The sequence below is a fragment of the Atractosteus spatula genome, chromosome 7 (assembly GCF_055471065.1).
Source record: "Atractosteus spatula isolate fAtrSpa1 chromosome 7, fAtrSpa1.hap1, whole genome shotgun sequence".
NCBI classification, from domain to species: Eukaryota; Metazoa; Chordata; class Actinopteri; order Semionotiformes; family Lepisosteidae; genus Atractosteus; species Atractosteus spatula.
Genome location: NC_142712.1, coordinates 42,391,231 through 42,411,795, shown reverse-complemented (window position 1 = coordinate 42,411,795; position 20,565 = coordinate 42,391,231). Strand labels below are relative to the sequence as shown.

Sequence of the window (20,565 nt, the reverse complement as noted above, 5' to 3'; positions counted from 1 at the left end):
CAGCAGTAACGTACCAGTAATTGCAATAAAGAGTTCCGAGGCGCTGCAGTTCAAGACCCATTCATAAAATTCACAAAGTTTATGAAGTGTCTTGATTTTATTTTCCATGCATCGGAGCAGTTTAACTTGGATGTCGTATGCTTGTACGACACATTTAGTTGCAACTCTGCAAATACGGTATACATCGAAATACTTTTTTAATCATTAAACCTCAGAGAATAAGTAGAAGCACTTGTTTGTGTCTGTTGTACGTGTGCTGGTCTCCGGTTTCAGAAACTCATCTAGTTAACACCCTTAAGAGTAAGACTTGATGTTACCGCGGATGGGAAAAACAAATTATATGTCTGAACCACATTGACTCTGACGCTGTCACAAATATCACGTTACTTAATCAAAATCACACACTTGCAATGTGATCTTTCGCAGGAGATGGGGGCATCGGATAGCCGCCAACCAACCTTGACTGCATTTTTAATTGTTGACAGTGGAGTTCGGGGATCACATTTCTTTCCTGATCCCTGTCGAGTGTAGCCAATGAGAAAAAAAAGAATCCTCCGGCCGGGAGACGTCAGCCAATGGGGACCACGTTGATAGGCAGATTTGCGGAGTGGGCGTGGCCTCTCAGCTGTTCAACGAGGTGGGGTTGAATCCACCAATGAGATAAATCACTCCCAAGTCCAAGGGCTGTACGTGTGATCGATAGCTGAGCAGAGCCAATCAGCACCGGCATTCAGCGTCAAAGCAGCCAATCGCTTAGCCGTCTGGGGGAGGTAGGTGGTGTGAAGTGAATCTCCACCCTCAAAGCCGCTTAACTCCTATGTGCTGTTTGGTGCTTGGATATCGCTTGCTGCTGGCTTAGTGGGTTGTGCGTGTTTACATTACCTTTGTGGTTTGAGAGGGACCGCTCGCAAAAACCGGCCTGGCATTTATGGACGTTTTTTTTTAAATAAAAAAACATACATATATATTTTCAAGCGCTTTCGCTCCCTCGCCTTCCCGTGAACGATGCGCCTCCCGATCCCCCGCAGCCGCTGCGTGGTGTTCTTCCTGTTCCCACTGGCGCTGTGCGTGGATTTCCGCGACAGAGCCAGCCGCGGGGTGCAGTCCACGTTCGTCAAGACCGGGGGGCTGGAGGATGTCTTCAGCCTCCCCTGGCCGTCGAGCGCGGAGTCGCCCGGGGGGTCCGGGCAGCACAGGGTGAGCCGGAGGAGCGCGGACAAAGCCGACAGCTGCAGAGCCCTCCAAGGATACGAGTCCAGGCTGGGCAGCAACACGCACACCGTGAGTAGACGACGGCTCCGGCTGCTTGGCCGTCCCCTACCCCCGTGCCCGCTGGAGGCTGGGGGGGGGGGCATGTTTGGACTCTCAGCCGACACGCACGGTGTTGGTGCGGAGTCCCAGCTGCCTGGCCGGGCTCCGAGCTCGGCGCCGGGAACGGAACGTCCTGGGACTCTCCCTTCCAGAGAAAACACTTCTCCGTCCTGTTGTTCTTGTACTCCAGCCTCTTCAGGCATTTCCTTAAACTGGGGACTGGCAGGGTTAGCCCGGCCAAGCCGCCTCTCCGCAGCCTGCTCTGTTTTGTTTCTCGCCGAGGTGCGTGGCATCTCAGTTCTCTCATTTCACGGCGCGACACTGGTAGCCGTAGCAACGTCAGTATTCTGCTCTCTGGAGTGCAATGCAAAACAAAAAAAATGAGCAGTGTTATAACACTAAAATTATCCCGTCTCGTCCAGTGGGTAGCTCCATCCTTGATTGTGTTTGCAGGTTCGCCCTCCGGCGGTTCAAGGTGCGCTTAACCTTAAATTCAAGCGCTTGCAAATGAGGTATTCAGTTCCCGCTGTGCAATCCGCACTTTAAATTCCAGACGCTTTATGTTTCCGTTTCTTTTTTTGTTGTTGTTCATGCATATGGAGATACCGTGTCGTTTGTTTTTGAAGTGTCGCGACACCATCAACGGATAGGGGAACAGAAGTGATACAGTAACCTTTAATAATTTATCTAGAGGCGGGCGGTGTTCTCGCAGGTGGCCCCGTATCCACAGACGAGCCAGGTCTCGGTGTGCCGCCGGGTTGTCAGTGTGTCAGTGCTGTGGTCTGGCTCGGCTCCGTCCCGGGGTGGGGTGGGAGCTGCGGAGAGCAGCGGGAGAGACGGATGTTAACTGGGAAGGACGCAGCGGGCACGGGAGATTTAAGGGGCCAAGTGTAATGGACACGCCGCGCCACTCGCCGAGTGGTAAAACTCTTCAGAGGTCGCCTGGGTCAGCCAACTGCCCGCCCGCCCGTGTGTGGCAGTGACCGGCTCTGCTGCCTGTGAGGGCAGGGCAGGGAGAAAGCTATAGCCCGGCTTGTTTGCCCCCACACCTTGCTGTGAAAGTGTGTGTATGTGTGTGGCTGCAGGCGCTGCTGTATTCGAGTGGGATATTAATGGGAACGTTTTAGAAGCGGAAGCGCTGTCGACCACAGCACAGTACGTCTTTATAAAGGTGTAATATATGCAAAACGTTCGCTATTCCCACGGCACTCTATTTCACAATTGCAGCATCGACCTGAGTTGCTTCAGTTTGCAGAAATTATTCTTCTTAATAGGCTGTTAGTTTCGAGGGTCCTTACTGAGACTGATGTATTGTGATGCATTGAAACGGAGCCCTGCCCTGCGGGAGACTGTTGGGGATCCCTGTGCTGTACTGAGAAGCCCTGCCGCTCTCTGGTCAGTAAATAGGACAGCACCTTCCTAAGAGACAGGCCCCTGAGTGTCAGCCAGGATTATTACCTGACTTGCTGGTTTTGGTGACCAGGTGAGTGTACGTATGATTTCATACGTGTGACCTCGTGGTATAAACAGCAGCTGACTGTAAACCGGGGCTGAAGACAGGGTTTAGGTGTCTTTAAACCATAACTACCCACAAATCCCCTCGAACGATCCATATCGGATCATACTGAACGCCTCGCTCGAAGGTACAGCTGAACACTGTCCAGAGGGGAGAGCTTTCCAGTTAAGAGCCCCGGGCTGTGACCACCACCCAACGCCCTCTCCATTCTTCTGCTTCCTGCCTGGTGGTAACTGATTTGCTGAGGCATTTGTCAGAGGCTGAGGAGAACTTGGGAGAAATCAAAATAACACTTTTGATGGCGTTCCTGTGGGGCCAGACTTTTGGCTTCGCTCACGGGAACAATCACAAGACCTAGACCTGACTATCCCACAAATTTCAGAGAAACGAAAGCTTGAGAATTAACAGCCTGCTTCTCGTAACAAAGACGGCGCTTGAAGCAGCCTGTTCTCTTGAGCACAAGGGGCTGTTCATGGCCTGGGTGTGAGTGAGGTCCGAGCCCGGTGAGATTTCGGGGGCGTGTAGAAACGAGACCCCCAGCTTCGACTCCCCTGCGGCTTCCTTTGCTGTCCCGGCTCCTCCGGTGAGGTGGTCTGGTTCAGGGAGCAAGCCGGCGTGCTGCTTCACCGTGTCCTCCCAGCGCCAGTCCGCAGCGAGACGCTGGTCCTTGGCACTGGGCTGCGACAGGCTGTGCGCTGTTGGACGGGGACAGGAATAGAACAGAGCCTGATAGTCAGGCGCTCGAGACACAGCAGTGCTCTGGGCTGCCTTTGGCTCTGAGTTCGCTCATGCCTGGGCAATGGGGTTGGTGTTGGGCACTATTACATGCAAACAGCGGTGGGGCTTATAATCCTGTCCCGACGCTGTCACGTGTGCGGCCAGCCTCATGATTCCATCTGATATCCCCTGGTCTCGACGCGCAGAGCCCAGTCAAGTCCGGTGCACCATGCGTTTGGGCTCTTGTGCGCAGAAAGATGCAGGCTGTAGCCACCCACCGGTGTGATGGTTTTTGCGTTTTGAAACGCATGTTGCGTATCGGTTTCTAGCTGTTGGCCGAGAGCCTCTGCGCTGGATTATCCACTGCTGTCCACAGAGAAGCTGTATATCTGCTCCCACACAAGTGTATTGGCCACAGCCTCCCAGCCCCTCAGTCCTGGATGCAGCCCCTGCCTCGGACATCTGTTCCTGCGTGAAAGGGAAGAGCAGTCTTGTGATCTCCATCCCGCCCGGCTGCCTGTGTTTCCTGGACAGGGTCTGTCGCGTCCTTTGTCGCATGATGGGTTTTGCAAAATGCGCTCATCTTTATTGCAGTTCATCGCTGCCCCTTATAAAAGCTGTGTTGTAATCCTCTTCGGTGGCGTGAAGCAGTGTAGTCAGACTAGTATTGATTAGACTAAAAATAGTTTGAGCACGTCTGTTCGTTCAAGCTCATGGCCAGAAGTCCTGATCTTTTTTAATAATCCAAACATTCCCTCTGTATCTCGGGCTCCATTACAGTATCTCTGTCCGGCTGTTAGTATCGCTGAACTTTTCCAGCAATACTTCTTTATTAAGTGTTATTTTTAAAGGGAACACTTTGGTTTTTTTTCTCATGAGAAATTTTCCTTAATACTGCCGGTTTGTGGTTTTCTGGGACAACTGCACACAAACCTGAGAACTGCTTCTCTCCTACTGGGATTTCCAGAGTTCCTGACAGGAGAGCACTCCCAGTCCTAGCGTGTCACCGGAGTGTCAGCCTACCTTTGTTCCCCTGTTCTTGGCACTGTTTCCCAACACTGTGTGGTTTCTGTAGAGCCTCGGTGAGAACTGCTAAGCAACAATGTTTGGATTTGAACTAGCAGTCTCTTGCCTGCACAACTCAAAGTTCATTTTTACTGGATCACCTTCCAGAAACCTTTGTTTCTGGCTTTGTCCTTATGAATTAGTCATAACAAAAAACAGACCTTTGCATGTTGGTTTGGTTAACATTTCCTGGAAGCTGTGGACCATTCTTTTTCCATACTAGGGGTTGTTAGATGGCTCTTCTTAGATTGCTGCTGAGTATGTGAAATACAGCAGGCGAGAATAGTGTAGTCATTGGAATGCAGTCTACATGCACGTCTGGACAGTGTGTTAATTTTTCTGCTGTTCTTCAGAAGCGTCATGTTTGGCAGCCTCTGTCATGTCACAGTATTTCCAAGAGTCTCAGAATGATTTGCTGGAGGGGGGGTTGAAGCATCTGCAACACGGCAGATCAGCTTTAAGACGTTCAGGAGCCCAGGGAGAGGAGTGGGTAAGGTGGAACAGCAGCTGTTTTACTTGAAGGGGTTATAGGAAGTCCACGTTCATCGTGCTGCTCTTAAAATCTTAGGCTTTCTAAGACTGGCTGACAGTGTATGTGTCGCCTACTCATGTTTCCTTTAAGCATAGCCACTGTTTTGAGTTAAGGCCTTAATTGTACTGATTTTGGAAAGCCATGGATGTACTGCAGCGCTGCATTTTGGTCGTTTTTTAACCTACTCCAAACAAAGTGACTTCTGTTGTATTACCGGCCGTGCTAAAGACGCAGAATGTGAGCTGAAAGTGTTCTACAGCACTGCGTTAAGAAGGTTTGAATCTGGTTTCCCAGATGGACTGCAGCCATTGTTCGGCAGTGAGGAGCTGAATCAAATCCACCCCCAGATTAGGGACCCCGACGTAGTCCGAAATAAGTGTTTCCAGGTGTTATTCCCAAAGCTGTAATCATTGCCAGGACACCAAGTCTCATCAACGTGAAAGATCTGTCGGGGGTCATGTAATCATCTGGTGCAGACTAGCACAGCCGTGGTCCTGTCACTCTGCAGCTTCAGAGGAACAGGAGGAAGACAGCTGTAATTAACAGAAGCTGCCTGCACATCTTCTTCATAAGCGTGAAGAGAACATCTGCCACACTGTTTTCTTTCTAACACACAGTTAGGGTGCTCTGAAACGGCAGTCCTGCTGAGTGGATTTTTTTTTTATCCAACTAAACTTTCTTGTAGTGCACTGCAGCACAAGAAAACTGCCTGTTTGATCAAATTAATCCACACAGTCATGCACAAATGAAAAAAAATAGGGAGTATGGAGTTTACATTTAGGAGTCAGTAACTCAGAACTAGCAGTTTCAGTGAACCTTTTGTTGGGTTAGTATAAATCTGCGTGTGGATATATGTCTGTCTGCAAAAGTTTCTCCATAGAGAGTCGCTGCTCGCTGTGTCGGAGCCAGATCCCAGATAGGTGCATGTAATGTGCTGGCTGTCTGTCGCTGGACTGGAATTATGTTGGAGCTGGGAAGTAGGCCTGTGTTGCGACTATGATCTGGACAGACTGGTTCTCATTCTGCCCTGTCAGGGCCTGACACACCCACAGTGGAGAGCAGCAGTCACATGCTTACAGGCTCTGGTGACAGGAATACACAGGAAGTTGACTGGAGGAAGACTGGGTGGTAGGAGCTCAGGCATGTGTGTCAGTGACACAGGGCATCAGCTGTTTCTGCTGACAGCGAAAGAACCCAAACAAACCTGGAGCCAGTGCAGAGATTTAAAGGGCTCAGATTCACCACTTTAGATTTTTACCTACATGTCAGAGTCCAGAAATTATTTAACTGGCACTGTTTTCCAAATATTTGCAGACATGCCTAGACAGAAGACAATTGATTTGGAGAGCTGTCGTCCTGCATCTGAACCAGGATTAGAAGTATCTGCAACAGACTTGTTAACCCCATGGGCCTTCTGTTGAAGGAAAAAACAGGTGATGGTGGCAGATTGCTTAGTTAGCAGGTGTCAGAGAGGGAGGAGGGAGTTGTCAAAGCTAGACGGCAAACATCTAATTGTGCAGGGAAGCACAGCTACCAGAATATGGACAGCGTGTTCTACAGGAAGTGACATATGGAGCGCAAACCGAAGGGTTTGGAAGGCATTTTGGGGACAGGACATTAAGTGTCATACAAACGGTAAAGAAAATGATGCATTATGCAGCAGAGGTTGCACAGATTGCATTAAGCGACCATCTCTCCCTTCTTAACTGTCAGCCTGCAGGTCAGGTAAGGGAACACACTGCCACAATCCAAAAAGGATGTTTGGAATCTGGGAAACTGTTCTGAAGTCAGGAAGAGAAGTCCTGGTTTTGGTGCCAAGAGAATCGCTGAGGCTACTTTGAGGATTGACTCCTAAAAATCCCCGCCGTTTCCGAGAGAGCCTTTAGTTCAGCCACTTCCAGAGAGATCAAAAGGATGAAGCAGTTCTCGTTTCAAGTGCATTCATTACATGTCAGAGAAAAGCAAAGCTCCACAGAGAGTAGAGACATGCATTTCCGATGGACCTGAACGACGTGCGTCTTGTCTGGATTTGAGAGTTACACAAGCAACCTCGTTGGAGTTGGAAAGAGATCATCATTGTGGTCTTTTGTCACAACTCTCTGGGGGTGGCCTGCCCTGACCCTGGAGGATATACAGGTATATCCACCCCTAGGAAGGATGACTGAGCACTGAAGAAGAAGAAGGTGTTAAATTCTGCCCTTTCCATTTTCTTCTATGCTCATCCATCAGGAACTCTGTGCCTGTGAAGTGCATAGAGGTTTTGTGGAAAAAAATTGTTTGGCCTAGGAAACTATTTTGTTTTTCTTCCGGTGCATTTGTTTTTTTTAGCGATCTCCTATTACTTTAACCTGTTCTTTATTCATAAAGATTCTCTGGTTGTCGTTCCCCTTGGAAAGTTAGGGGGAAGCTCGGTCGCGGCAGCCCTAACTGATTACAGCACTGTAAAATGGAAGCTCGAGAGGAATGCTGTGAATAAATAGCAATTATTGACCCAGCTGCTGGGTGCGAGCGAGCAAGATTCGAAACGAATGCCAGCTCAGAGTAACAGTCCACACCCACAAATGAGAAAATCAAGCAGAAGAAATGTGCATATTTGGAATGAGAATACATCTCAGAAAAGGAGTCAAATGAGAACTTCTGGGGCGTCAAGCTGGTTTGGTTTTGAGTGCCTAAAAAGTATGAAAGTCTTATCTAGCTGGGTATTTGGTTTAATAACATGGCCTAAGTGTTCAGCTCTAGATTGCTGCCTCCTACAGTCCACAAAGAGGTGAATGCAAACTTCTTCCGCACTGACCTTGAAGCACAGACTTAGGGGGGAATGAAGAGGAATTGCATTAAGATCAGGAATGGCCTCCTGTCATTTATAGTATAGTATATCCTGTGTTCTTTGTTTAAAACAGTGCCTCTTGTTCCTGTTGCGCTTCCTATTGATTTTCCCAGCGTGTTCAGGCTTTGCTGCTGGTCCAGGAACAGTCCATTACATTCTGTTTGCCAGTACCTTTCAGGATTTCAAAAACTGGCATCAGTTGCCTCCATGGATGACTTTTCTTAGTGGCCTGGTGGTTAAGATGAGTTTCATTCTAAACTTTAGTTAGCACCATTAACACTAGTGTCGTCAAACCCCTTGAATTAGCAGCTGAAACTCAGGCTACAGCTGAAAATGGCCCTGCGTAAACAGAATCCTGCATTCCTCCCGGAAATGGAGCATGTGTGGGCTGTGCTGGAGGGATTCCCACGGAAGCATTCTGCTCCAGCTGGGATTGGGGGTGCCAGCAGGCGTGGGCGTCATGAAGCTTGTAAACCCAGGCACCTGTTCCATCCCCATTGCTGCCTGCAGGGATTCGGGATGCAGCGCCGGATTCCTCATGTCTGCGCTCCGTGAATCCAGAAGAGGCAGGGTGGAGCTCTGAGCGCTCGGCTGCTCTCCTCTCATGCTGTCCGAGTGATCGGAAGACATGCCCTGTTTTAAAGTAGTCGGGCAGTCAGGCCTTCTGCCTTGGAAAGTGGCAGTTGTTACTTGGATTTACTCTAAGTATTACAGAAGAAAAAATCAGACATATTTGTGGTTTACACTTTTTTCTCCTTTGGAAGAGAGACAGATGTACATCACCTTTTTCCCTTGCGGCTTTGAAACGACACCAACAAAAGGAAAATTACAGACAAGTTTGTATGAAAACGCGCTTCCATGTGGAGTTGATATAAGGCCAGTTAGTACAGATCATGGTTCAGTAAGGCAGTTTTTTTTCTGCCATTGTGTGTAAACAGAAAGTTGCACTCCTTCAAAGAGTGTTTTGAAATGCTCTTCAGTTCTCAGGTTCCTGTTACTGTGTGCTGCTTTGAAAATCGCCTCTGCTGGAGCTGGGAAGTTCATGGCCAAGACCATGTGGTTTCTGGAATGACTTATGAAGAAGTTTCAGATTTGTTGCTTTTGCCTGTGCTGCTGTAACAAAACTCATGCGGCTGGGTTTTGGAAGGTGCTTTTTGTCTCTTTCTCCTTCTTACACAGCTCTTGCTATCTGCACCTCAGCACCTCTCCTTCAGTCCTGCTGACTGAATTTATTTATTTTATCTCCCCTGGTTGTCAGTGGCTGATAGGATTCTCTGGCAGGTATTTGCATGTTTCCAGGATACTGTTCAATTCATGGCTTGCCTGTCCATATCTGTTTAAGTCTGACAGCTTCTCTTCTGACTCCTCTCCAGGGCAGTTGAACTGTCTTTTTTTTTTTTTTGCACTCATTGGGGTAGAAATATTTCATTTTTTATTCACCTGGTAGCTCTGTTTATTTGAAAATTATATAGAACATTTTCCTATGCTTAGGAAATTAGAAAAAGAGGAAAATCTATTTTTCCCATACCTAGACTTCTTTCAGAGACATGGAGCGAAAGCTCACTCACTGCTGTGATCTTCCTGGAACCTTTGAGCTTTGACGTTGTGTGGTTTGGCAATGAGATCAAAGAGAAATCTTATGTTTTATATTGTTCTAAGTCGTCCTTTACCAGAAAATGTTTGTTGATGCATATTGAGCTCAAGTTGGTACTTCTTACTTCAGTCCAGCAGGTTTCCCAGCAATCGGGGCGGGGCTGGGCTGGGTTCAGATGTTTTCCTGGCACTCTGTTGTGAAAAACTCTCTTATCACAAGACTGAGCTCACGCGTCTCTCTTGTTTTTGGCTTGGAAGTAATGTGTTGGTGGAGCGTGCATCACCTGTTTTGTCTTCAGAGTAGTGCTGCTCACCTGTAAGGGCTCAGGCTGGTCCCGACTGCGTCCGTTTACTCTACACCTGCTTGTCATTGGGATTCCTAGGCCCTCCTGAGCTCTCTGTGGGAGTCCCCAGGACGAGGGCCTTTGAAGATGTCAGCTCTTTTGATCACATTGCAGCAATCGTATCCGATCGTGGAATAAACATCCCCAGATTCTCCTCTTCTGTCCGTGTCTTTACTGACCCGCTGTCCGTTTCTCTAGTGGTGATGGGAGTGCGGCTGACATGGAGACACTTGATACTCGCTCCCAAACCCGTTGATCTCACTTTTCGTTCTTCCAATAATCTAGATAACCGTTGCTGGTTTAGCTGTGTTTCAGGGGCTGGGCGATATGGCCTAAAATTATCACTGTATAATTTAGATTTTGGACTGTAACTAATCTTTTCTCATAATTTAAATAGAACATGCTTTAAAGGGAGAACAAGACTTGGATAGTAAGTTTTTATTGCCTAGAGTTAACTATTCGGTTATTAACTGTTGGTTAGCTACTGTGTTGTTCCTTTAGTATTTTTGAAATTTCACATTGAACTGCAGTAGTGTGTAATGTCCTTCCACCGCTGGCTTTTCTTGTCATGAGGACAACGACTAGTTAATGACTCGGGCAGCAGCGTCCGTGTTGTGGCTTTTCTTTTCACACTAGCACTAGAACCGCTTGATTCGGAGCGTATTCTCGTACTTTCCTCACTCGCGTCCATGTTTCGTCTCTAGGTGATCGAAGAGGTTGCGTGTATTGCCGCCTCTGGCTAAAATCGTCGCCCGATTTAGATAACCGTTTTCTGCTCATGGTCCGAATTTTAAAATCCGAAGCACTTCCAAACAACCGACGAAGCACCCTGCTTTTCAACAGTTTCGTCGCTGGTTCCCGTCTCGCTAACGCCGACCTTTCTCCGTTTCTCGGCGTGTTTGTGTTTGCACACGGGCACACCGAACACGTGCGTGTGTTTTCGCGGAACAGGGAAGAGGACGCCCGCGTGTTTTTATTGTCCCCATTGACCTTAGATGCGTCATAAACCAGACGTCTGAACCACCGAAGATCAATAGTTCTGAACCAATCAGATTTCCAAATATCAGCAAGGTGAACATTTTCAGAAATATATAATGGGAGCTAAAAATTAGGCAGAATTTTAAACTGTGACGGGTCAATAGTAAAAATTTCCCAACCCCGGTTTGCGACGATTCTGGCGGCGCAATCTATGTGAACATCAAAATCCATTCTCTACCGGTACAAACGGTATAGCAACATCCATATCGTGGCACATATTTCTACCGGTAAACAGTCTATACCGGTAGTACTGCCCACTCCTAGCCTGAACCTGTGTCTGCTTTTACCTCTTCTTAAGTGCTGCCGCCGAGCAGCACCTTGAGCTCAGCCACTCAAAACACAAGTGCCTGGCCCTATCCTGGCTGTGGGTCTGTGTGATATTTCAACACTGGGCTTTAACAGTTGTAAGGTTATTTTTAGGCTCATCATCTTTTGTTGATCAGGGCCTCCCCGGTTTCCCTCCTCAGCATTGAGAAAGGGCCGGGCGGGTTCGTCTGCTGTTCTGGGAGGTGGAGAGGAAAGCCCAAGGATGGCTTGGCATCGCCGCTGTGCTCCAGAGGCTCAGTCTGGGGACTGCCCTGCCTTGGCACGCTGCAGCAGAAGGCTTGGCGCGCCTCCGGGCCATTAGGTAATCTGGCTGCTGGCGTGACCGCGCACCCCATGCGTGTGTGCGGGCCGAAACACAGAGCCGCTCTGTTCTCGGTCCCGACAGGCCTCCCTCTGCGACTTCACGCGGACCTGGTGAGTGGCCCTGCCAGCAGGACCTGGCCCAGGACTGGTGCTGGCAGTAAGGTGGAGGGGGGCACGAACAGACTGGAGGGGGGATTGGAGGTAGGAGGGCAGCCTACCATAGGGAAAAATAATCTGAAGAAGGAAATGGTTTAAACCTTCTCTTGATTAGGATTCTTACTTCTTGGTTTGCTGGTATGAGCAAGTGTTCAATGAATTTAGAGGACAGAAAGATATTGAAAATGAGAACAGGTCTCCAAACAGCACTTTGTTGCAGTCAAGGGCGCTAGGCTAGCAGAATCTGGAGCTCCACTCACTGCTTTGGCTTTTTCTGCATTTAATCGCCCCAGTTTGGCCTCGCAGGTAACCATCATCCACTTTGTGGGGCTGGTGCGGATCGCTGGAGCAGAGTGTTCTTGCAGGGGAAGGAGACTGCTGGGTCTTCGCCCGCTGGGATTTCTCTCCCGTGGAGCTGCACAGTGCCAAGGAGCAGGTGTTGCTCTTTATGTGGGCACGCTGGGCACTCGGAGATGGAGGAAGGGCAGAGCGAAAAAAGAGGCGTTAAGGAGGTGATGGATTTGAAAGCCTTCTACATTTCCTCCTGGAGCTCCAGTCCTTCTGCGCTTCCTCTCTATGCTCCATGCGAGGCCTGGGTTTCTGCGGGCTGACGCGTTTGGGTCATGCCCTCCAGCGTCTGCAGAAAGACCACCTGCACAGGCCCAGGCCACCCCCTGCCCTGTGCCCTGTGTTCCCAGGATTCCCATTCAGTTTCCCATTCAGGATGCTTTTCCGCACATTCTATGGATTCCGATTCAAAGCCAGAGCCGTAACCTTACAACACATCACTGTGTGAAAATCTGAAATGCAGGAGTTTGGGGAGGAAAAAAGAGTGAATTTCATTTGAAAGGGAAAACATGAGCTATCCCTCTATTTTTGTAAAAATGCTCATATTGCTCTTGGTGTACATGTTACTTCTCACGGCTGAGAGCGCTGACTCCTGCTGTCCCCCTGCCAGGTTGCCCTGGGCTGGGCTGAGACGGGGAGGCTGTGAGAAGCGGTGGAGGCCCTCGGGTTGTGATGCTCGTGTGATGTGTGGGAGAGGCTGTGATAAGTGCGCTCTAGTTCGCCATTCGCTGGAGCGTCCATTTGTCTGGGAAGAGAAGTGGGCGTTGTGTTTGGAGAGTGAGAGGTAAATGCATGTTACAGACAGGGCAGAGAGCAGCCATGCACTATTCACCCCCCCCCGCCCCCTCCGTTTGAACCAGGGGTGTGGACTGGAGTCACAGACGAGTGTTTCCAGGTCTGTGAAGCAATACCTGCTCCAGCAGCCCTTTGCACAGGCAGGAATGAGCCAGATGCCAGCGAAGGAGGGTTTTTCCTTACTGTCACAGCCTCTGCGCACCCCATTATCGCTCGGTAAAAGATCAGTCCCGTGCCAGTGTGCTGTACCTGGTCTCCACAACAGTCAGGGAATCGGATTGCCCTTTACCGTTCGTCACTCTCTATGACAAGTTTGTGAAAACTATCAGGGTGTTATGTTTTGGTACTGTATTACGAGCCTGCTGTAGACGTACGACAGGCCAGTGCTCGGAATCAGTGGTTTGAGCCCGAGGTATGTCTTGACATAGCTGGCTGTTTTGCCGAGCTGACCTCATTGCTGCTGGTAATTATACCCTTCAGACACCAGCAGGGGCCGGATTCCTCCACCTGCCATCCTGCAAGCGAACCCCAGTGGTTTAATAATAGATTCTGTCAGCAAGGAGATCAGCAGCTCTTCCCACAAGCTGGAGAACTGCGGCATCTTCTAAACCCCCTTTCCTCTCTGGACTGTAAGTCCAGAAGACTTAAAACTGTTGTGCTATCAGAATGTGCCAGGGAGCTGTGGAAGAGCTAAAAAGCCTGGTGTAGCTCCAAAGTGTGGAAATGGTGGAGACCCCTCACCTTTATATCGCTTGAAAGCAGAAAGAGGTCACAGCGCTTTGTGTGGATTTTGTGTTTGTGTTACCTCCCAAAAAATGAGATAAACTTGTTAAAAAGAAACAGAATGAACCGTTAGATAAGGAGTGCTCCAGTCTCCATGCCAAGCTGTGTAGTTTTGCATGAAGAGAAACTGGGCCTTGGCTTTAAGGAGGAGCCTGGAGTTTTCATGCTGGTCGTAACTATGTTTTCTCTTCACAGTACATCTTCAATGACCTGAGCGGCTCCGTGTCCCTGGCCTGGGTGGGGGACGGCACTGGGGTGAGTACTTCCTCCTGTCCTCCCCTTTATTTTCAGTAAACAGGGCTGTGTGAGACCAGTCAGGCCAGGCTGGGTGCCACAGGGATAGGCCAGTGTTTTTCAGTGGACAACTGGGCAATAAACCAGTAAGCACAGGTCTTTAATATTGAATTGAAACACTTCTTAATTGCAGGCTGTAGATGTACATTCTACTGCAGGATTGGCACCTTGTAGCCTGATCTCATCAGAGCTGGGCCTGGCCAGCACTGGACTGTAAACAGTACAGGTGCATTTTTCTTTCTACAGCAATTACTTTAGTTGGAGCTGTATGTAGCATTGAAACAGAGCTCCAGTCCTGAAGAGCACTGTCTGGCGCCGGGATCTCTGATGTCCAGACCGTCTTCCTGTCTTTCTGCCGTCTTGACATGGCCTCTGTCTCCCAACATCACTCCAGCACTTCTCAGCTGGTGTGTTGCAAGGGTACGATATCCTGCCAATCGATTTGATTTCACCTTTTCCTCCTCTACCTGTCCCGGTATGTCTAGGTGGTGCTGGCACTGACCACTTTCCAGGTGCCCTTCTTCCTGGTGAGGTTCGGCCAGTCGAAGTTGTACAGGAGGTGAGTGTTGCCCATCTATGTGGTCGGAGCGAGAAGCTCCATCCCCTCCCTGGAAAAGCATACCCCTGGATGGCACGCTTCCAGCAGGCCCACTGGCACAGCATCCAGAACTGATTGCTGAATTTTGAGGGGAAACTGTAGACGATGATCCATACCAGAAACAGACACAACATTATTAGTCCTGCTACAGGCCTTGTAGAGAATATTTTTCTTATGCAGCTCACTTCTGGATACAGTAGGTTTTTCAGCAGGAGCACGTGACACCACTGACGCAGGATCTGCAGACCTTGGATTCCTGTAGGAGATTCCGTATGGGAATAGTCTTATCCACCTGCTTGAGCCAGAGAGCTAGAGATGAGTCTGTGACTTGGGGGCTCTGGGCTCGCAGCTCGAGCCAGTTTTGTTGTAGGAGTGTCTGTTCATAATTATGAAGCCCTTGTCTCGCGCTCTGATCGAGATGATCTGTGGAGGTTTACTGCAGTGGGCTACAGTAAAGCACAGTGAATGAAAAGGTGCTGTTAACTGGGTGGTGTAATGACAAAGCGGGGGGTGGTTATGGAGCCACAGTTTCTCACCCAGCCTGCATCTGTCTGGCAAGAGAAGATGTCATTATCCTCAATTACTGCTAATTAAAAACAAGGCTGTGCAAGGACTGCATGATGCCGTTTTCAGAGACCGCAACGCTCCCTTTCTACCTTTACCTTCCCCCGGGGTATTCAGTACAAATGTAAGCCTACATGCAATGCTGAATATTTTTAAACCATGAATGAAAGCCCATTACTTATCCTTCCTAGGTGCAGTGTGGTATTGTCACTGTACTCCTAGCCCTGACTGAATAGGTCTCTCCCTCTCTGTATATTGATCTCCAGACCCTCATGAAACGTTTCCCCCTTACCTGTTTAACATGTTAATGTTAAAACCTAGTAACATGTGAACCAAAGAAAGGGTTGTGAATCTTTTTTTTTCCTCTTCGGTGTGGCCGCTCTCCGCGATGACATGCCTCTCTCTCTTTGTGTGTTTCAGTGAGAATTATGGGAAGACGTTTCAGGATGTGACGGGACTCATTAACAACACCTTCATCCGAACTGAGTTCGGCATCGCCATTGGCCCAGAGAACTCTGGGAAGGTTGGTTGAGGCCTGTGTGTGTGTGTGGGGGGGGTGCGTTGGTTTTGGAGTGAGCATTTGAATCAGACATGTTTGATGTGGATTATGCACGATTAAACTTTGTCTTAAAATAATTATGACCGTCGCTGCCTCTATTACAGGTTCTTTTGTTACTGTTACTGACATGACTGTTATTACTATCCTGTTATTATTGTCATCATTAGTGAAATTGAGAGCCTTGAGTGAAATAAAACTCATTAAACAGGTCTGCTGTTACTTTCAGTCATGCACCAGAGGTATGTGCATCAACAACCAGGTTTCTGATGAGGTTACGTACATCAGCTGTCTTACCCACAGAAGAGAATAGTGAAGAAAAGGCCTGGTCTGCTACTGCTTTCAGGTCTTTTTTAATATTTTAGGTGGATTGGATCACTTCTGTGATATATTTGATTACCGTAATATATAATATTTAGTGGCATGATTAGCATTGCTGCCTCGCAGCACTGGGGCCTGGCTTCAGTTGTGGATCTGGTGTGCTGTCTGTGTGGAGTTTGTATGTTCTCCCCGTGTTCTTGTGGGTTTCCTCGGGTGCTCCAGTTTCCTTCCACCGTCCAAAGACGTACTAGTAGTGGCGTCCTGTCCAGAGTGTACCCTGACTTGGGCCCGTAGCTTGCTGGGACAGGCTCTGGCTCTCCTTTGACCCTGATTTGGATGAAGCAGTTAGAAAATGGATGGATGGAAGATTCGTAATTCCTCAGCAGCTATATTGTAACACTCTTGTCTTGTCTGTTTCTGCTCCCCTCCAGGTCATTCTCACAGGAGAAGTATCGGGAAGCAAAGGATCCAGGATTTTCCGCTCAGTGGATTTCGGGAACAAGTTCTCCCGCACAGACGTGCCATTCCTCCCACTGACGCAGATCTCTTACAACCCTTGGAACGCCAGCGTGCTGCTGGTCATCAGCATCAAGGTGAGGGGCAGTGCCATGTGGGGGCGAGCGCAGCAGGCCCAGCGGGGTTCCCTGGCGCCCCGCCTCACCCAGCTGTTCTCGCTTTGCTTTCCAGAATGACCTGTGGCTTTCCGAAGACTTCGGGGAGACCTGGAGGAACGTTCACGGGACCGTCTGCCTGGTGAAATGGTAAAGAGCCCACCGGTCTGGCCCCAGTTTTGAGCCGAGAGCACTGTGCCAGCTGTTGCATCCGCTTTTCATGTTTTTTCCCGAAAGCCGCGAGAAGCAGCCTGGCGGTGTTTTTCCGTTCTGGAATAACCGAGGATGTGGGGACAAGCGGGGAAGTCCTCGCTGAGCAAGTGTGTCTTCACAGCTGCCGCAGTGCGGGAGTGCGGTCTGTCTGACCTTCAGGGATCCGTGAGGTTTCAGAGGACGTTGTAGTTCTCGTGCACCGCAGGGTTCGCCTTCCCTGCTTTTTGAAATGTGCCTACCTGACCGATTTAGACATGTAAATCCTTGGTCACAGTATCAGGAGGTAAAAATCAAATCGTTGATTGTTGAAATTGCCTGGTTTAGCATAATAGATGATGGGGGGGGGGGGAATATTGTTTTTTCTGCCTAGTTGGCAACTTTTGTCGTGTAAAATCTACTTCTGTAATCATAGTGAGTCTGGTTAACTGCAGCTTTGTCCTGGTTCTGCTTCTAAAGTGTTGCACAATGCCATTAGAGAGGTATGGATGAATGTTAAGCGCTGGAGGGCTGTGGCATAACCTCTCTGTGACCTATGTCCCTCTGGTTCCAGGGGTCCAGAGAACAACATCTTCTTCACCACCAGCCCCAACGGATCCTGCTGTGAGTCATGTCGCCACGACAACCGTGAAAGACACCAGGGCCTGCTCACACAGCAGCAGCCTGTCTTCCCTCACATCCTGCCTCCTGTTCGTGATTTATTGTGTTGAATATTGGATGCGCAAGGATAAACTACCTTACAACTTGTCACTGTAACTGCTGCCATCCACTCACAGACCAACTGCCTATTTTGTTTTAAGCTGATTTTATACAAAAGCGAAAGATTTTAAACTTTACAGTTTTCTCTTTTTTTTTTAATGAGACAGACTAAAGATCTGCCGTATGGCCTTTGTATTGCCAGTTGACCGGGGCTCACTGGAGCTGAAGAAGACAACAGATTTCGGGAGGACCTTCAAGACCATCGGCACCAAGATCTACTCGTTCGGCCTGGGGGGCCGCTTTGTCTTCGCTTCGGTCATGACCAGAAAGGTGGGATGACCGCTCCCTCCTTGGGCAGCTCGTTGGGCACACTGTGACCCGGCTCTGTTGGAGTCCTGACACTCTGGTGCCGGATTCAGAGTGCAGATTGCTGTTCTGCTGTGCTTCTGGTGTGGATTTGTGATGCTCTGTGGTGGTACATGTGGGGACAGCGTGCGCAGCTGTGCAGTGCTCCTGCACTTGGGTTGTGTGTGGCGTCGCGGTGTGCGCATTGACAACATGCACAGTTGTGTGGTGCTCTGGCCCCTGCCCCTGCCCTGGCATTGTGGTCAGTATGTGTGAACGCCGACGGGCTGTGTGTGCCGTGCAGGGGACCCTCAGGATGATCCACGTGTCGACGGACTGGGGCGAGACCTGGAACATGGCCCAGCTGCCCCACGTCAGCCACGAGCAGTTCTACTCCATCCTGGCTGCCGGCGACGACATGGTCTTCATGCACGTGGACGAGCCGGGAGGTGAGAGAGGAACTCGGGTGCGAAATTCTCCAGCACTGGCATGAGCGTTTTGCATCCTGGAATGATGGTTATGCAGTGAGAGTAGAGTAACTTGATAAAGAATGGAAATTGGAAGCAATCTTGCCGTTTTCAAAGGGTGTGAAATTTCTGTTTATTTTAGTAGTGACCAGGCACAGAGTTCACCTGCTCTTGAGCAGTATTCTTTCTCTGTCGCTGGTATAAAGCCATATGGAGCAGCTGTGCTTCGAGGGTCAAATAAAAGTCAGGCTGTCTTTTTTTTTTCTGTGGTTGTCTCTGCCGTAAAGGTTAGAGGGGCCTGTGCTGAGCAGCTTCAGTGTTCATGCCGATGAGCTGGAGCAGCGCAGCTCAGTTCTCTGGGGAAAGTTCTGTTGCCTTTGGCAACATGGTTAGGGCTAAATTCAGATCACGCCCCTGTGAGCATTGTGTCCGTAAAATTAAATCAAATTGAGCATGCTCGTGGTTTGCTCACTGGAAGAGCTGCTGGAGGTATTATTTATTTGTTAACAGCCTCTAAACTAAGAACTAGGGAACTGGAATTGAAATGAAGTCTACATATATCATCAAACCACGGCAAGCCAGACACGAGACCTATCAGGTTTCCGTCTCTGTGATTTGAGGCTACCAGTATCCTGGGTTTACTCAAAAGTGTTAAATTGGCTTTGGCTAAGTTTTGTGCCTTCCCCATAAGGTAAAAATACTCCAAAGAGCATGAATTTGGGAGAGCAGGTCACATTTAAAGCGACTGAGTTCACTGAACATTCAGACACTTGAGCTAGAGTACAAATGACGCTTTTTCATTTTCATTTTTGACCTGTGCTCCCACCCCCACCTATCCTGATGCTCGCAGACACGGGCGTCGGCACCGTCTTCGTCTCCGATGACCGCGGCACCATCTACTCCAAGTCCCTGGAGCGCCACCTCTACACCACCACAGGGGGCGACACGGACTTCACCAACGTCACCTCGCTGAGGGGGGTCTACATGACCAGCGTCCTGGCCAAGGGTAGGCGGCAGGGCTCCGCAGAGGGAGCAGAGAATACCTTACTGCTTTTCGAACCCATGCCAGGAGGAGCCTGGTGATCTATAGGTTTTGTTCGTCACTGCACGCTTTTATATGTTATTTCTAACACTGTTGTAACATGTTCCTAAAGCTGGAAATTGGCAGCATTTTAAGCGTTAAATATATTGAAAGCCTCCTGGTGCATGATGAGGTATGCTTGGGAATAAAACCTGAAGGCTCTGGGCTCCAGACGGCAGACATGAAGGTTAGTGTGAGGGACCAAACATGCGAGGTATACAGGAAATGAGGTGTATGTGAGGTAGGGTACTCCCAGTGCAGAAGAAAAGGGCAGAAAATGTCTCCAGGTTCCCCCCTGTTTGACAAGAGGATCATCAATTACTCTTTATTCTGCCCTGGAGTGCTGGTAGCAGCCCGTGCCTCCACCCCTGACCGCGTGTGCGTCCCTGTTGTGTTTCAGACGGCTCGGTGCAGACGGTCATCTCCTTCGACCAGGGCGGGGAGTGGAAACCCCTCCAGAAACCGGCGAACAGCGAGTGCGATTCCACCGCCAAGAACCGAGAGATGGTAAGGGCCCCGGGTGACCTGTCCCCAGCTCACGGCAGAGGGAGGAGGGGCAGGGGGGCGGTCCTGATGTACTCCTGGGCCTGGAATGAAGGAGCAGACTTCTGGATTGACGCGACTGGCTTAAAGCACCTCGCTCTTGTGTTCTGCTGTCTTTTTCAGTTGAGGAGTTAGTTCTGATTTAATCTGTAAGACCTACAGGGCTGTGTCTTTCCAGGCCTTTGGTGGTAGTAGCACTGGCTTAGTGTTCTCGTTGAAAGTCAGTAGTTGAGTTGATTGGGTATTTTTATTTGAAGTTATTTATACCTGTGCCCTTTCTCTATATGACTGATTTTCCTAAGAAACCGTGGAGGTAAAGCCCAACCCCTCAGATCCCAGGTCAGGAATGCAGTGCGATGCAGCCAGAGCTTGACGGGTTTACTCGTGTGTTTTTCTGTCTACAGTGCAGCCTTCACATCCATGCCTCCTACAGCATCTCTCAGAAGCTGAACGTTCCCATGCTGCCTCTGTCGGAGCCCAACGCCGTGGGGCTGATCATCGCACATGGTACCTGCCGCTGTTCCCCTGCCCCCGGCTCTAGCTGGGCACCCTTTGTCCAGCTGTAGTTGCGTTCAAGGCAGCTTGCTTTCTCTTGGGTCTCCAAGGGACTCGGTCTTCTGC

At 49.4% G+C, this 20,565-nt stretch overlaps 1 protein-coding gene across 1 annotated transcript in view; it reads left to right on the top strand.

Annotated features, from left to right (window-relative positions):
* The first annotated feature begins 834 nt into the window (after window positions 1-834).
* LOC148831035 (sortilin-like) overlaps window positions 835-20,565 on the top strand; it is a 30,310-nt gene continuing 10,579 nt past the window's right edge. Inside the window, exons 1-12 of the mRNA XM_088920472.1 lie at window positions 835-1,281; window positions 13,851-13,910; window positions 14,435-14,508; window positions 15,532-15,634; window positions 16,420-16,581; window positions 16,676-16,749; window positions 17,363-17,412; window positions 17,711-17,838; window positions 18,158-18,302; window positions 19,171-19,326; window positions 19,802-19,908; window positions 20,349-20,451. Coding sequence (XP_088776598.1) covers window positions 1,006-1,281; window positions 13,851-13,910; window positions 14,435-14,508; window positions 15,532-15,634; window positions 16,420-16,581; window positions 16,676-16,749; window positions 17,363-17,412; window positions 17,711-17,838; window positions 18,158-18,302; window positions 19,171-19,326; window positions 19,802-19,908; window positions 20,349-20,451 — 1,438 coding nt within the window. The 5' untranslated portion in view covers window positions 835-1,005. The remainder of the gene's footprint in view (window positions 1,282-13,850; window positions 13,911-14,434; window positions 14,509-15,531; window positions 15,635-16,419; window positions 16,582-16,675; window positions 16,750-17,362; window positions 17,413-17,710; window positions 17,839-18,157; window positions 18,303-19,170; window positions 19,327-19,801; window positions 19,909-20,348; window positions 20,452-20,565) is intronic.